Consider the following 16,620-nt stretch of genomic DNA (forward strand, 5'->3'; position numbering starts at 1 on the left):
CATTTGGAAAGGAATGCACTGTGGCCTCTCGCTAACATCCACTTGTTTTCTCTTTTCATTCCAGAAGGAATGCTACTCCTCTTTCTTCCACCTCCTTTCTCTGCTCCCTCACTGTATCTAGTGTATGGTGTCACGTGTGTGTTTCATGGATTGCAGTAGGGGGAAATCCATATTGCATATTTGGGTATTATTCAACCAAATTTGGTTGGTCCGGACCAGACCAAATCTGAACCAATTATAGACATCGATGTTTCACAAGTTTGCACATCAATGTACAGCACAGTAGAGCTCAGTAGAGTACAGAACAGTAGACTATAGTGGAGTAGAGTTCAGAACAGTAGAATATAGTGGAGTAGAGTTCAGAACAGTTCTGTATAGTCAACCCTAGTGTGCTCTACAGTGTACTGTACTTAACTTTACACGACTCTATTCTACTCTACTGAATTATACTCTACTTGTTTTTGCTCTACTGTACTGTAATGTACTGAACTATACTTTACTTTGCTTTACTGTACTGTGCTGTACTCTGTGCTCTACTGTACTGTAATGTACTGAACTATACTTTGCTTTACTGTACTGTGCTGTACTCTGTGCTCTACTGTAATGTACTGTACTCTACTGTGCTCTACTGTACTGTAATGTACTAAACTATACTCTACTTTGCTTTACTGTACTGTGCTGTACTCTGTGCTCTACTGTAATGTACTTTACTCTACTGTGCTGTACTGTACTGTAATGTACTGAACTCTACTTGGCTTTACTGTACTGTGCTGTGCTCTACTGTAATGTACTGTCAATTGCAGAAATTCCGTTACAGATTCTTTCAGGAATTCTGTTCATTTTATTTATCACTTAATAATTCATCAAAATAATCTGTAAGTAATTAATAGGCCTGCTTTTACTTGTTACTTCTGTGAACTTTCATTGTCTTCAAGATATGTGGGTTTTTGGTAACATAATTTCAAGGCATAAGGCAAGGTTTCTTAAACTTACAGAAGGCAGAATAATTTCTCCAAAACTAAGTAAAAGTGTTGGTGTTAGTTGGCAGGGTCTTTACTTCAGCATTATTGTGTTTTAAAGCATGTCTAATTCCTGTTGACTTTTTCTGGTAGATGTTTCATAAGACCCCTTTTCCATTTGTTTAACAAGATATCAAAGCCTTTACTTATTCAACATTTTTGGGATGGAAAATGATTGAAAAAATTCCATATGCCTTCATTTCTCAAAAATGTCATTTGACACACAATTTGACATGCTCCTATGAACTTCACATGTTGGTGCTCATGGGTCCTTTTACATGGAAATAACCTAGGCTATATAGCTAGAATGGTTTTGGCTGTGTGAGTGTGCAGAGATGTTTCTAGGATTTGAGGACATTTGTGGCTTAGCCCAAAGCCCAATGGGGAACCCTAGTAGGCGGGTCCAGGGGTCTCCACCAGAAGAAAGAACATTTAATTTCTACAGCTAAGTGCATCAATCTGGTGCACTTTGAGATGAACATTGACAGATTAAATCTACTAAGAATGCACTTTTTTATTTTGTTTAAATACAAGAATACACTCATGTCAATTCTCTTAAAAAGCCAATAGATTATAAATACAATACAAGACATTCCAGTAACTTGCCCCTTCCCAACTGCCACAGCAGACACTGCCAGTTTTCAGTTACAGTAGCTACTGTGGGTGTCTCTACTTTGGAACAAATAGGCCTACAACTACAGTGTACTGCCAAAACCCCCATACCACTCAACAACTTCAAACATGGACTTTGACCTGTCCAATGAGCCAAGCAGGATAAAGAATCCCACAGTTAGCAACATCTCTCACGCTCACACACACGGAAAGGGGGATACCTGGTCAGTTGTACAACTGAATGTCTTCAACTGAAATGTGTTTTCTGCATTTAAGCCAAACACTCTGAATCAGAGAGGTGCAGGGGGCTGCCTTAATCGACATCCACATCTTCGGCACCTGGGGAACAGTGGGTTAACTGTCTTGTTCAGGGGCAGAACTACAGATTTTTACCTTGTCAGCTCGGGGATTCGATCCAGCAACCTTTCCGTTACTGGCCCAACGCTCTAACGCACTAGGCTACCTGCTGTCCCACAACATACACTGAGTGTACAAAACATTAAGGACACCTTCCTACTATTGAGTTGCACTCCCCCCCCCCCCCCCCCCCCCCTTTTGCCCTCACAACAGCCTAAATTCGTTGGGGCATGGACTCTGCAAGGTGTCGAAAGCGTTACACAGGGATGCTGGCCCATGTTGACTCCAATGCTTCCCACAGTTGTATCAAGTTGGCTGGATATCCTTTGGGTGGTGGACCATTCTTGATACACACGGGAAACTATTGAGTGTGAAAAACTCACCAGTGTTGCAGTTCTTGACACAAACCGGTGCGCCTGGCACCTACTACCATACCCTGTTCAAACTTACTTAAATATTTTGTCTTGCCCATGTACCCTCTGATTGGCACATATGCACAATCAATGTCTCAATTGTCTCAAGGCTTAAAAATCCTTCTTTTACCTGTCTCTTCCCCTTCATCAACACTGATTGAAGTGGATTTAATAACTGACATCAATAGGGGGATCATAGCTTTCACCTGGATTCACCTGGTCAATCTGTCATGGAAAGAGCAGGTGTCCTCAATGTTTTCTGCAATCAGTGTACATTTCAGTAAAATAAAATAACATGCTTATAATTGTTGTCAGACTCACAGCTGCGTACAATGACTTGCATGCTGTGTACAATGAAAGCAGGCCTGTCTGTAAGTGACATTGAACCCACAACGTTTTGGTCCCAAGGCAGACAGTTGAAAGTGGTTGTCATATGTTCACCAACGGAGGGTTAGATAACATTCTGTAGCATCAATTAGCATAGAATAGTGTCACATAGCATCACATTGGATCACATAACATACAGTGCATTCGGAAAGTATTCAGACCTCTTGACTTTTTCCACATTTTGTTACGTTACAGCCTTATTGTAAAATTGATTAATTTTTTTAAATCCTCAGCAATCTACACACAGTGCTCCATAATGACTAAACAAAAAAAGTATTTAGATATTTTAGAAAAGTATTCAGACCCTTTGCTATTAGACTCAAAATTGAGCTCAGGTGTATCCTGTTTCCATGATCCTTGAGATATTTTTACAACTTGATTGGAGTCCACCTGTGCTAAATTGATTGAATGGACATGATTTGAAAAGGCACACACCAGTCTATATAAGGTTCCACAGTTGACAGTGCATGTCAGAGCAAAAGCCAAGGCATGAGGTCGAAGGAATTGTCCGTAGAGCTCTGAGACAGGATTGTGTCGAGGCACAGATCTGGGGAAGGTCCCCAAGAACACAGTGGCCTCCATCATTCTTAATGACTCTTCCTAAGCTGGCCGCCCCGCCACACTTAGCAATCAGGGTAGAAGGGCCTTGGTCAGGGAGGTGACCAATAACCCAATGGTCACTCTGACAGAGCTCTAGAGTTCCTCTGTGGAAATGGGAGAACCTTCCAGAAGGATAACCATCTCTGCGGCACTCCAACAATCAGGCCTTTATGGTAGAGTGGCCAGACAGAAGCCACTCCTCAGTAAAAGGTGCATGACAGCCCGCTTGGAGTTTGCCAAAAGGCACATAAAGACTCTCAGACCATGAGAAACAAGATTCTCTGGTCTGATGATACCAAGATTGAACTCTTTGGACTGAATTCTAACCATCACCTGGAGGAAACTTGGCACCATCCCTACGGTGAAGCACGGTGGTGGCAGCATCATGCTGTAGGGATGTTTTTCAGCGGCAGGGACTGGGAGACTAGTCAGGATCGAGGGAAAGATGAATGGAGCAAAGTACAAAGAGATCCTTGATGAAAACCTGCTCCAGAGCGCTCAGGACCTCAGACTGGGGCATAAGTTCACCTTCCAACAGAACAACGACCCAAAGCATACAGCCAAGACGCGCAGGAGTGGCTTTGGGACAAGTCTCTAAATGTCCTTGAGTGGCCCAGCCAGAGCCCAGACTTGAACCCGATCTAAAATCTTTGGAGAGACCTGAAAATAGCTGTGCAGTGACACTCCCCATCCAACCTGACAGAGCTTGACAGGATCTGCAGAGAAGAATGCGAGAAACTCCCAAATACAGGTGTGCCAAGCTTGTAGAGTCATACCCAAGAAGACTTGAGGTTGTAATCGCTGCCAAAGGTGCTTCGCTGTTTTTGCTTTGTCATTATGGGGTATTGTGTGTAGTTTGATTAGGGGGAAAAACTATTGAATCAATTTTAGAATAAGGCTGTAACGTAACAAAATGTGGAAAAAGTCAAGAGGTCTGAGTACTTTCTGAATGCACTGTATACTGTAAGTATCACATCACTGTACTCATTTTCCCAATGAGGACTGTGTGTGGTTCCTAGTCTATTAAGACCAGTTTATTTTATAGTTAGATCATGAGGTCTAACCCCGTAGCCCTGCACATTCACTTGGCCAATACTACACGCACGCATGCATTGTGTGCACACACATTCACACACGCACGCACACACACACACACACTTCTAAATGCGTAGTAATTTCTTCCCTCTGTCAGTTCCCATGAAGGCCACTTTGTTGGCTGTGTTGATGGATAGGTTGAAATTTGCCTAGTGTAAACAGATACTGTTTGCCTCTCTAACTTTCTCACTCTTTCTCTCTCTCATTCTTTCTCCTCCCTCCCTCTCTCACTTTCTCTCTCTCCCAATGGGCTCTCTCTCTCTCCCTCCCTCTCTCACTTTCTCTCTCGCTCTCTCTCTCTCTCTGCCCCTTCTCTCTCTCTCTCTCTCTCTCTCTCTCTCCCTCTCTCCCTCTCTCCATAGAACTGTGTATGATAGATGTGATTCTGTGCCAGGATGAGAATGCGTTGCTGAGTTTCGAGGCGATCCGTAGCATCCACAAACTGATGGATGATGATGCGGATGGAACCGTGGACATGAGCGAGACAGACGGGGTGAGATACATGCACACAACAATGCACACACACACACACTGTACTCTCTCTGAAGGTCAGGGCCACATTGAAGCTCAAGGCTGTTTTATCTGGAGGTGTCAGTTTCCTGGACACCATATGAGATGTAAACCAGCACTAGGGCAGGGAATTGCCAGGGGCCTCACGATATGATATATCCACAATACGTAGGTGCCAATATGATATGTATTGTGATTCTCATGATTCTATATGTATTGTGATTCTCATGATTCTATATGTATTGTGATTGTCATGATTCTATATGTATTGTGATTTGATACTGCGATTTTATTGCAATTTGATGTTCCAAACATATTGCTCACTATACGCTGTGTGTACAAAACATTAAAAACACATGCTCTTTCCATGACAGAGACTGACCAGGTGAATCATGGCATGGTAGTAGGTACCAGGCGCACCAGTTTGTGTCAAGAACTGCAACACTTCTGGGTTTTTCACACTCAACAGTTTCCTGTGTGTATCAAAAATGGTCCACCACCCAAAGGACATCCAGCCAACTTGACACAACAATGGGAAGCTTTGTTTCAACATGAGGCCAGCATCCCTGTGGAATGCTTTCGACACCTTGTGGTCCATGTCACGACAAATTGAGGCTGTTCTGAGGGCAAACTCAATATTAGGAAGGTGTTCTTAATGTTTTGTACACTCAGTTTCTGCTGCAGAAAGACAACAGAAAGCATGAGAAGTGAGTTTTGATCAGTCAGGGAAATAAAAGTGCTCAAAACAGGTTGGCTCACTATTTAAAAAGAAGATGAAGAAGAAGCTATAGGATTACATTTTTTAATTTAATTGACAGTTGGAATCAAAGTATCGATATAATATCGGCCAAAATAATACTACGATATGTAACTAGCGATCCCCCCCTCCCAAACTAACCAGCACCCCCACCACCTCACCCCTGCCCCCACATCCCGACCCTGACCTCCCTGTCCTTGTGTGTCCCTCCAAACCCTCTGGCAGCGCTCAGAACAGCTGTCGTAATCCTGTGTGTTTGTGTGTGTGTCTGTGTGTTTCTCGTGTGTGTGTGTGTGTTTCTGTGTGTCTGTTTGTGTGGCTGACACATAGCTTAGCCCAGCACGCGCAACACCAGCCTCATAATATTTATTACTGTTACAGTTTACTACTATAGTGTAGTATAGTAGTATACCCATTTATTGTACCGCTGTGCCTCATACAGTAGAAATATGTATTTATGGTATGTAATTAAAACATTTTCACTCTCTGTTAGTTCCTGAGGGAGGATCTGAAGTACCATGACCCCAAAGGGAAACACAACAGTTTCCATGGAGCAGACCTGCTCATCAGTGTAGAGGACATGTGGAACGTATGGAGGGCCTCGGACGGTATGGAGGGAATGAAGGAGGGAGGGGGGTATCTGGGAGGGAGCGAGGGGTGAAGGGACTAAGATGGGATTGTGGAGGAGGGAGGATAAGCCTGAGATCATTCACACTGTCATAAATCCAGGTGTTTCTGGTTTGTCCATTGGGACAGCCAGTCCTCCAATGGGCTGTTTTGTGTTAGTCAGTGAGTGTGCAGTGCAGCTGTTTGTGTTAGAGCAGATTAGCATGATAGATACAGAGAGTATATACAAGGTTGCGTCCCAAATTGCACTCTATTCTCTATTTAATGCACTACTTTTGACCAGGGCCCATGGGGCTCTGTTCAAAAGTAGGGCACTATATAGGGAACAGGGTGCCATTTGGGAGAAAGCCAGAGATCAGCCAGTGCTCTTACTCAATTAATCTTTCTCTGTGTGTGTGTGTGTGTGTGTGTGTGTGTGTGTGTGTGTGTGTGTGTGTGTGTGTGTGTGTGTGTGTGTGTGTGTGTAGTGTACAACTGGACAGTGGAGGAGGTGGAGGACTGGCTCATACACTATGTGGAGCTCCCTCCGTATGTGGACATCTTCAAGAAGCACAATCTGGACGGAAGGGCCTTACCCAGGTAACACACACGCCTCATATAGACACACGGGTCGTTCTTGAATTGCGGGGGCCTTTGCGTCCCTTTGCAACCATGAAAAACACTTTTCAATTACAAACAGTTGTTACACACTGACTTGTATTCATGGATGCCAAGGGAAGCCAGGCTTCCCCCAAAAGTTTACCAATAAAAAAACGTTAATTAATTAATCTTTCGTCTCTCTGTGTTTCATCATTTTCCTTCAATTCGTAAGAGGCTGAATGTATCTCACAGGAGAAAACATCAGAGCGAGCGAAACAGCACCCCCCTGTCTCTCTATGTGTAGGCCATCTATCTGATTCAGTCTGGTCCAAACAAGTATGACATTGTTGCCGCCTGTAGCATTGAAGGCAAGGGAAGCCAGCGAGCATCTGGCCTCCCTTGACAAAAAAAGTATAAAATAGCGTTGAGCTAAACTGAGCGAGCTCAACTGTGAATGGTCCTGGTGCACCAAAAGAAAGTGTAAAGGGAAGCCAGCTTGGATTTGGTGTCACTCCTATCAAGTCCCATTGAGAGCATACGTCATTGACAGAAAAACTTTAATTCTTGTATCTCGTAATGTTGTTATCTTCGGGTGCATAGCCAGCTAGCTAAAATTGGTCCTTTCCTAAATTAGCCATGGATGGAAATAGGGATTTGGACTTGTGGTTTTACTTAATTCTCCGTACTGGCAAATGATTATAACGGCGATTCGAATCCAACCGTTAATTCATACATTGTTGTGCCCCTGGCCTGAGAGGATGGAAGTTCAATATGTAGCTCGATGTAGAACGCTAATGTCAACTAGCTAACGTTGCCCCTGAATGGCAGTTAGACTAGCGAGCAAGCATTTTAGCCAGTTAGACCAAGGACAACAAAAAATAAAAGCGTGTACTGTATGACAATGATAGACCGTTTCGTCAACATGAAAGAGAGGAGGATGGCATTGGCGTTTCTCTTCAAGTAGGGTGAGTCAACATGTTTTTCTACTTGCAAGAACGCGCACGCACACACCCAGAAATCAGAACCATGTACGGCCATATCAAATCAAATTGTATTTGTCACATGCGCCGAATACAACAGGTGTAGACCTTACAGTGAAATGCTTACTTCAAAGCCCTTAACCAACAATGCCGTTTTACGAAAAATACCCCCACATTTCTTTTATAAAAGTAACAAATAATTAAAGAGCAATGCAAGTAGGCAATACAAGTAGTCTGGGTAGCCATTTGATTAGATGTTCAGTAGACTTATGGCTTGGGGGTAGAAGCTGTGTATAAACTTCTTGGACCTAGACTTGGCGCTCTCGGTACTGTTTGCCGAGCGGTCGCAGAATGAACAGTTTATGACTAGGGCTAGTATAGAGGTCCTGGATGGCAGGAAGCTTGGCCCCAGTGATGTCCTGGGCCGTAAACACTACCCTCTGTAGTGCCTTGCGGTTGGAGGCCGACCAATTGCCATTCCAGGCAGTGATGCAACCAGCCAGGATGCTCTCAAGGTGCAGTTGTAGAACTTTTTGAGGATCTGAGGATCTTTTCAGTCTCCTGAGGGGGAATAGGTTTTGTCATGCCCTCTTCATGACTGTCTTGGTGTGCTTGGACCATGATAGTTTGTTGGTGATGTGGACACCAAGGAACTTGAATCTCTCAACTTGCTTCACTGCAGCCCCGTCAATGAGAATGGGGACGTGCTCGGCCATCCTTTTCCTGTAGTCCACAATCATCTCCTTTGTCTTGCTCACATTGAGGGAGAGGTTGTTGTCCTGACACCACACTTCCAGGTCTCTGACCTCCTCCCTATAGGCTGTCTCATCGTTGTCGGTGATTCAAATAAAATGTATTTATAAGGCTCTTCTTACATCAGCTGATATCTCAAAGTCCTGTACAGAAACCCAGCCTAAAACCCCAAACAGCAAGCAATGCAGGTGTAGAAGCACGGTGGCTAGCAAAAACTCCCTAGAAAGGCCAGAACCTAGGAAGAAACCTAGAGAGGAACCAGGCTATGAGGGGTGGCCAGTCCTCTTCTGGCTGTGCCGGGTGGAGATTATAACAGAACATGGTCAAGATGTTAAAATGTTCATAGATGACCAGCAGGGTCAAATTATAATAATCACAGTGGTTGTCAAGGGTGCAACAGGTCAGCACCTCAGGAGTAAATGTCAGTTGGCTTTTCATAGCCGATCATTGAGAGTATCTCTACCGCTCCTGCTGTCTCTAGAGAGTTGAAAACAGCAGGTCTGGGACAGGTAGCACGTCCGGTGAACAGGTCAGGGTTCCATAGCCGCAGGCAGAACAGTTGAAACTGGAGCAGCAGCACAACAAGGTGGACTGGGGCCAGCAAGGAGTCATCAGGCCAGGTAGTCCTGAGGCATGGTCCTAGGGCTCAGGTCCTCCGAGAAAGAAAGAAATAAAGAAAGAGAGCGAGAGAATTAGAGAGAGCATACTTAAATTCACACAGGACACGGGATAAGACAGGAGAAATACTCCAGATATAACAGACTGACCCTTGCCCCCCGACAAATAATCTATTGCAGCATAAATACTGGAGGCTGAGACAGGAGGGGTCGGGAGACACAGTGGCCCCATCCGACGATACCCCCGGACAGGGCCAAACAGGCAGGATATAACCCCACCTACTTTGCCAAAGCACAGCCCCCACACCACTAGAGGGATATCTTCAACCACCAACTTACCATCCTGAGACAAGTCCAAGTATAGCCCATAATAATCTCCGCCATGGCACAACCCAAGGGGGGGCGCCAACCCAGACAGGAAGATCACATCAGTGACTCAACCCACTCAAGTGACGCACCCCTCCTAGGGACGGCATGGAAGAGCACCAGTAAGCCAGTGTCTCAGCCCCTGTAATAGGGTTAGAGGCAGAGAATCTCAGTGGAGAGCGGGGAACCGGCCAGGCAGAGACAGCAAGGGCGGTTCGTTGCTCCAGTGCCTTTCCGTTCACCTTCACACTCCTGGGCCAGACTACACTCAATCATAGGACCTACTGAAGAGAAGTCTTCAATAAAGACTTAAAGGTTAAGACCGAGTCTGCGTCTCTCACATAGGTAGGCAGACCATTCCATAAAAATTGAGCTCTATAGGAGAAAGCCCTGCCTCCAGCTGTTTGCTTAGAAATTCTAGGGATAGTTAGGAGGCCTGCGTCTTGTAACCGTAGTGTACGTGTAGGTATGTACGGCAGGACCAAATCGGAAAGATGGGTAAGAGCAAGCCCATTTAATGCTTTGTAGGTTAGCAGTAAAACCTTGAAATCAGCCCTAGCCTCAACAGGAAGCCGGTGTAGAGAGGCTAGCACTGGAGTAATATGATCAAATTTTGGGGTTCTAGTCAAGATTCTGCAGCCGTGTTTAGCACTAACTGAAGTATATTTAGTGCTTTATCCGGTAGCTGGAAAGTAGAGCATTGCAGTAGTCTAACCTAGAAGTGACAAAAGCATGGATGAATTTTTCTGCATCATCTTTGGATAGAAAGTTTGTGATTTTTGCAATGTTACGTAGATGAAAAAAGCTGTCCTTGAAACAGGCTTGACATGTTCGTCAAAAGAGAGATCAGGGTCCAGAGTAACGCCGAGGTCCTTCACAGTTTTATTTGAGACGACTGTACAACCATCAAGATTAATTGTCAGATTCAACAGAAGATCTCTTTGTTTCTTGGGACCTAGAACAAGCATCTCTGTTTTGTCCGAGTTTAAAATTAGAACATTTGCAGGCATTCACTTCCTTATGTCTGAAACACAGGCTTCCAGCGAGGGCAATTTTGGGGCTTCACCATGTTTCATCGAAATGTACAGCTGTGTGTCATCCACATAGTAGTGAAAGTTAACATTTATGTTTCTGAATGACATCACCAAGAGGTAAAATATATAGTGAAAACAATAGTGGTCCTAAAACGGAACCTTGAGGAACACCGAAATGTACAGTTGATTTGTCAGAGGACAAACCATCCACAGAGACAAACTGATATCTTTCCGACAGCTAAGATCTAAACCAGGCCAGACCTTGTCCGTGTAGACCAATTTGGGTTTCCAATCTCTCCAAAAGAATGTGGTGATCGACGTTATCAAAAGCAGCACTAAGGTCTAGGAGCACGAGGACAGATGCAGAGCCTCGGTCTGATGCCATTAAAAGGTAATTTACCACCTTCACAAGTGCAGTCTCAGTGCTATGATGGGGTCTAAACCCAGACTGAAGCGTTTCGTATACATTGTTCGTTTTCAGGAAGGCAGTGAGTTGCTGCGCAATAGCTTTTTCAACATTTTTGGAGAGGAATGGGAGATTCGATATAGGCGGATTTCGTTTTTTATATTTTCTGGGTAAAGGTTTGGCTTTTTCAAGAGAGGCTTTATTACTGCCACTTTTAGTGACTTTGGTACACATCCGGTGGATAGAGAGCTGTTTGTTGTGTTCAACATAGGAGGGCCAAGCACAGGAAGCAGCTCTTTCAGTAGTTTAGTTGGAATAGGGTCTAGTATGCAGCTTGAAGGTTTAGAGGCCATGATTATTTTCATCATTGTGTCAAGCGATATAGTACTAAAACACGAGTGTCTCCCTTGATCCTAGGTCCTGGCAGCGTTGTGTAGACTCAGGACAACTGAGCTTTGGAGGAATACGCAGATTTAAAGAGGAGTCCGTAATTTGCTTTCTTATGATCATGATCTTTTCCTCAAAGAAGTTCATGAATTTATCACTGCTGAAGCCATCCTCTCTTGGGGAATGCTGCTTTTTAGTTAACTTTGCGACAGTATTAAAAATACATTTTGGATTGTTCATATTTTCCTCAATTAAGTTGGAAAAATAGGATGATCGAGCAGCAGTGAGGGCTCTTTGATACTGCACGTACTTTCCAAGCTAGTCGGAAGACTTCCAGTTTGGTGTGGCGTCATTGCTCGGGTATTTTCTGTATACCAGGGAGCTAGTTTCTTATGACAAATGGTTTTTGTTTTTAGGGGTGCGACTGCATCTAGGGTATTGCGCAAGGTTAAATTGAGTTCCTCAGTTAGGTGGTTAACTGATTTTTGTACTCTGACGTCCTTGGGTAGGCGGAGGGAGTCTGGAAGGGTATCTAGGAATCTTTGGGTTGTCCGAGAATTTATAGCACGACTTTTGATGATCCTTGGTTGGGGTCTGAGCAGATTATTTGTTGCGATTGCAAACGTAATAAAATGGTGGTCCGATTGTCCAGGATTATGAGGAAAAACATTAAGATCCACAACATTTATTCCACGGGACAAAACTAGGTCCAGAGTATGACTGTGGCAGTGAGTAGGTCCGGAGACATCTTGGACAAAACCCACTGAGTCGATGATGGCTCCGAAAGCCTTTTGGAGTGGGTCTGTGGACTTTTCCATGTGAATATTAAAGTCACCAAAAATTAGAATATTATCTGCCATGACTGCAAGGTCTGATAGGAATTCAGGGAACTCAGTGAGGAACGCTGTATATGGCCAAGGAGGCCTGTAAACAGTAGATATAAAAAGTGATTGAGTAGGCTGCAATGATTTCATGACTAGAAGCTCAAAAGATGAAAACATCGTTTTTTTAATTAACTAATATATTAGATAATCAAATTGTATTTGTCCCATGCGCCGAATACAACAGGTGTAGACCTTACAGTGAAATGCTTACTTACAAGCCCTTAACCAACAATGCCGTTTTAAGAAAATAACTAAAAAACAGTGAGAGAAGAATAACAAATAATTAAAGAGCAGCAGTAAATAACAATAGCAGGGCTATATACAGGGGGTACCGGTACAGAGTCAATGTGCGGGGGCACCGGTGTCGAGGTAATTGAGGTAATATGTACATGTAGTTGGAGTTATTAAAGTGACTATGCATAGATAATAACAGAGAGTAGCAGCAGCGTAGAATAGGGGGGGGGGGGCAAATAGTCTGTGTAGCCATTTGATTAGCTGTTCAGGAGTCTTATGTCTTGGGGGTAGAAGCTGTTTAGAAGCCTCTTGGACCTAGACTTGGCTCTCCGGTAGCGCTTGCCGTGCGGTAGCAGAGAGAACAGTCTATGACTAGGGTGGCTGGAGTCTTGGACAATTTTTTGGGGCCTTCCTTTTGACACCCTCTGGTATAGAGGTCCTGGATCTCTCCGGTCTCTAGGTCACCAGGCTGCTCATTATGGCACACACCTGTCACCATCATTACGCGCACCTGCGCATCCTCAAACACCTGGACTCCATCACTTCTTTGATTACCTGCCCTATATATGTCACTCCCTTTGGTTTTGCTTGTTTCATGTCTGTGTGTTCGAGGTTCTTGTTTTGTATTATGTTCTGTTTATTTTATTAAATCACTCACTCCCTAAACTTGCTTCCCGACTCTCAGCGCACATTGTTCCAGAATGACGCCTCAAGCATCAGGGAGTGTTTTTTTTTTTAATAATTTTTTATTTATTATTTTTGGTTAGGTGGGAATGACGTTGGGTCCGGGAGCCGCTACAGGCTCTCATGCTTCAGCCGGATCGCCAGGCTCCCCTGCCTCAGTCGGCTCATCAGGCTTTCATACCTTCGCTTGATCGCCAGGCTCCCCTGCGTCCACTGGCTCGTCAGGCTCTTATGCCTCAACTGGATCGCCAGGCTCCCCTGCCTCAGCCAGTCTGTCAGGTTCCCGCGTCCCAGCCAGCAACAGGTTCCCGCGCATCAGCGGTGGTAACCGGTCTGCTCCTGATCCCCGGGATCGTCCCTTGGGTTGGCGTCCTGCGGCTGGAGCCGAACGTGCCAGGGAGGGGGCACCATCAGTTATGCTCTCTCTCCCGGCGCTCTAGGTCGCCATGCTCCTCCGTCTCAGCCGGGTTGACGGGTTTCCTGCACCTCTGCAGAGGTGACCGGTCTGCTCCTGGCCACAGTCTCCGGCCTCAAAGTCACCAGGCTGCTCGTTATGATGCACACCTGTCACCATCGTTACGCGCACCTGCGCATCAGACACCTGGACTCCATCACTTCCTTGATTACCTGCCCTATATATATGTCACTCCCTTTGGATCCTTCCCCTGGCGTCATTGTTTCTGTTTCATGTCTGGGCGTTGTTCGAGGTTTTATTTTATTAAGTCACTCACTCCCTGAACTTTCTTCCCGACTCTCAGCGCACATCGTTACAAGGCATTTAAAAAATCATCAATAACCTACAACTTCTCATTGGTGTTACCCCCTACTGGTGGCACAAAGTTATAAAGGTAAAACAAAACATTTAAAGTCATTTATATTAGTTGATTTAGAATGGGAAGCTGTAGCCAATTACGTTTGAATGAAAAAATCCTAAATGCCACCACAATTCAAGAACCACCCACACACATACATGTACACATTATACCAGACACACACACTTCTCTTCTCTTCTCACTCCCCTTCTCCTCTCCTCCCTCAGGTTGGCAGTAAAGAACACCACTCTCACTCTGTCCATTCTGAAGATTATTGACCGGAGTCACGCCCAGAAACTACAGCTGAAAGCAATGGACACCGTGCTGTTCGGACCACCACTCAGTGAGTGTCTAAGTGTGTGTGTGCATGTGGGGTTGATATGTGAATTTCTGTCTGACCTTGTATGCTCTCTGCTGTATGCTGTCTATTTATTGTGTTTTGAATAGCCTGAAATCCCTGAAATAGACATAGAAATATACATATACTGAACAATAATTGAAACGCAAATGTAAAGTGTTGGTCCCATGTTTCATGAGCTGAAATATAAGATCCCATACATTTTCCATGCACACAAAAAGCTTATTTCTCTCAAATTTGCTGCACGCATTTGTTTACATCCCTTTTAGTGAGCATTTCTCATTTGCCAAGATAATCCATCCAACTGACAGGTGTGGCATATGAAGAAGTTGCTTAAACAGCATGATCATTACAAGAAACTGAAGATCTCGTACAACGCTGTGTACTACTCCCTTCACAGAACAGTGCAAACTGGCTCTAACCAGAATAGAAAGAAGAGTGGGAGGCCCCGGTGCACAACTGAGCAAGAGAACAAGTACATTGGTGTCTAGTTTGAGAAACAGACGCCTCACAAGTCCTCAACTGGCAGCTTCATTAAATAGTACCCGCAAAACACCAGTCTCAACGGCAACAGTGAAGAGGCGACTCCGGGATGCTGGCCGTCTAGGCCGAGTTCCTCTGTCCAGTGTCTGTTCTTTTGCACATCTTAATCTTTTATTTTTATTGGCCAGTCTGAGATATGGCTTTTTCTTTGCAACTCTACCCCCTCTTGTCAGCAAAGAGACAGTTTTAGAGTTCATTTCCTGATATTCTACACAATTTGTCATGGGGCATAGAGAAAATTAAGCAGTTTAAAAGCAAATTTGCTGCAATTCTACACATTTTCCAACAGGGCAGAGATAATTTACACTAAGTTTACCAAACATTAGGAACACCTTCCTAATATTGAGTTGCAACCTCCCCACGCTGTTTAAAATCGTAAAATAGTGATAATATTCCAACCGGGCGACGTTGTATTCATTCAAAGGCTGAAAGAAAAAAATGGAGTAGTCTCGTGGACGCGCATCTCCAGTGTCACTGTTCCCAAGCTGACCACTCACAAATTCTCCTGCTGTTCTTCGCCCAGAGACTGCAGACACCCCATTCCACTTTCTGGCGCCTTCTGAGAGCCAATGGAAGCCTTAGAAAATGTCACGTTACAGCACAGATGCAGTATTTTCGATAGAGATGCAACAGAAGGACAACAAATTGTCAGACAGGGCGCTTCCTGTATGGAATCTTCTCAGGTTTTGGCCTGCCATATGAGTTCTGTTATACTCACAGACACCATTCAAACAGTTTTAGAAACTTTAGAGTGTTTTCTATCCAAATCTACTAATTATATGCATATTCTAGTTTCTAGGCAGGAGTAGTAACCAGATTCAATTGGGTACATTTTTTATCTGGCCGTGAAAATACTGCCCCCTATCCCAAACAGGTTAAAAAACACACACCTACTCATTCCAGGGTTTTTTATTTGTACTATTTTCTACATTTTAAAATAATATATACGAAGACATCAAAACTATGGAATCATGAAGTAACCAAAAAAGTGTTAAACAAATCTAAATATATTTTTCAAAGTAGCCACCCTTTGCCTTGATGACAGCTTTGCACACGCTTGGCATTCTCTCATCCAGCTTCATGAGGTAGTCACCTGGAATGCATTTCAATTAACAGGTGCGCCTTAAGTTAATTTGAGCAAATCAGTTGTATTGTGACAAGGTAGGGGTTGTATACAGAAGATGGCCCTTTTTGGTTAAAGACCACGTCCATATTATGGCAAGAACAGCTCAAATAAGCAAAAAGAAACAACAGTCCATTATAACTTTAAAACATGAAGGTCAGTCAATCTGGAAAATTTCGAGAACTTTGAAAGTTTCTTCAAGTGCAGTTGCAAAAACCATCAAGCGCTATGATGAAACTGGCTCTCATGAGGACTGCCACAGGAAAGGAAGACCCAGAGTTGCCGCTGCTGCAGAGGATAAGCTCATTAGTCACCAGCCTCAGAAATCGCAGCCCAAATAAATGGTTCACAGAGTTCAAGTAACAGACACATCTCAACATCAACTGTTCAGAGGAGACTGCGTGAATCAGGCCTTCATGGTCAAATTGCTGCAAAGAAACCACTAGACTTGCTTGGGCCAAGAAACATGAGCATTGGATGTTA

The 16,620-nt window shown here is 44.1% G+C and overlaps 1 protein-coding gene across 5 annotated transcripts in view; it reads left to right on the forward strand.

Moving 5' to 3' along the window:
* Positions 1-16,620, forward strand: part of LOC106602826 (stromal interaction molecule 1) — a 113,219-nt gene that overhangs the window by 38,063 nt on the left and 58,536 nt on the right. For all 5 annotated transcript variants that reach the window (XM_014195730.3, XM_045716807.2, XM_014195728.3 and 2 more), the window contains 4 exons: positions 4,846-4,976; positions 6,244-6,358; positions 6,845-6,956; positions 14,341-14,456. In XM_014195730.3, the coding sequence (XP_014051205.2) occupies positions 4,846-4,976; positions 6,244-6,358; positions 6,845-6,956; positions 14,341-14,456 (474 nt within the window). The remainder of the gene's footprint in view (positions 1-4,845; positions 4,977-6,243; positions 6,359-6,844; positions 6,957-14,340; positions 14,457-16,620) is intronic.

This window comes from Salmo salar, chromosome 04 (assembly GCF_965601325.2).
Source record: "Salmo salar chromosome 04, fSalSal1, whole genome shotgun sequence".
In the NCBI taxonomy this organism is placed as follows: Eukaryota; Metazoa; Chordata; class Actinopteri; order Salmoniformes; family Salmonidae; genus Salmo; species Salmo salar.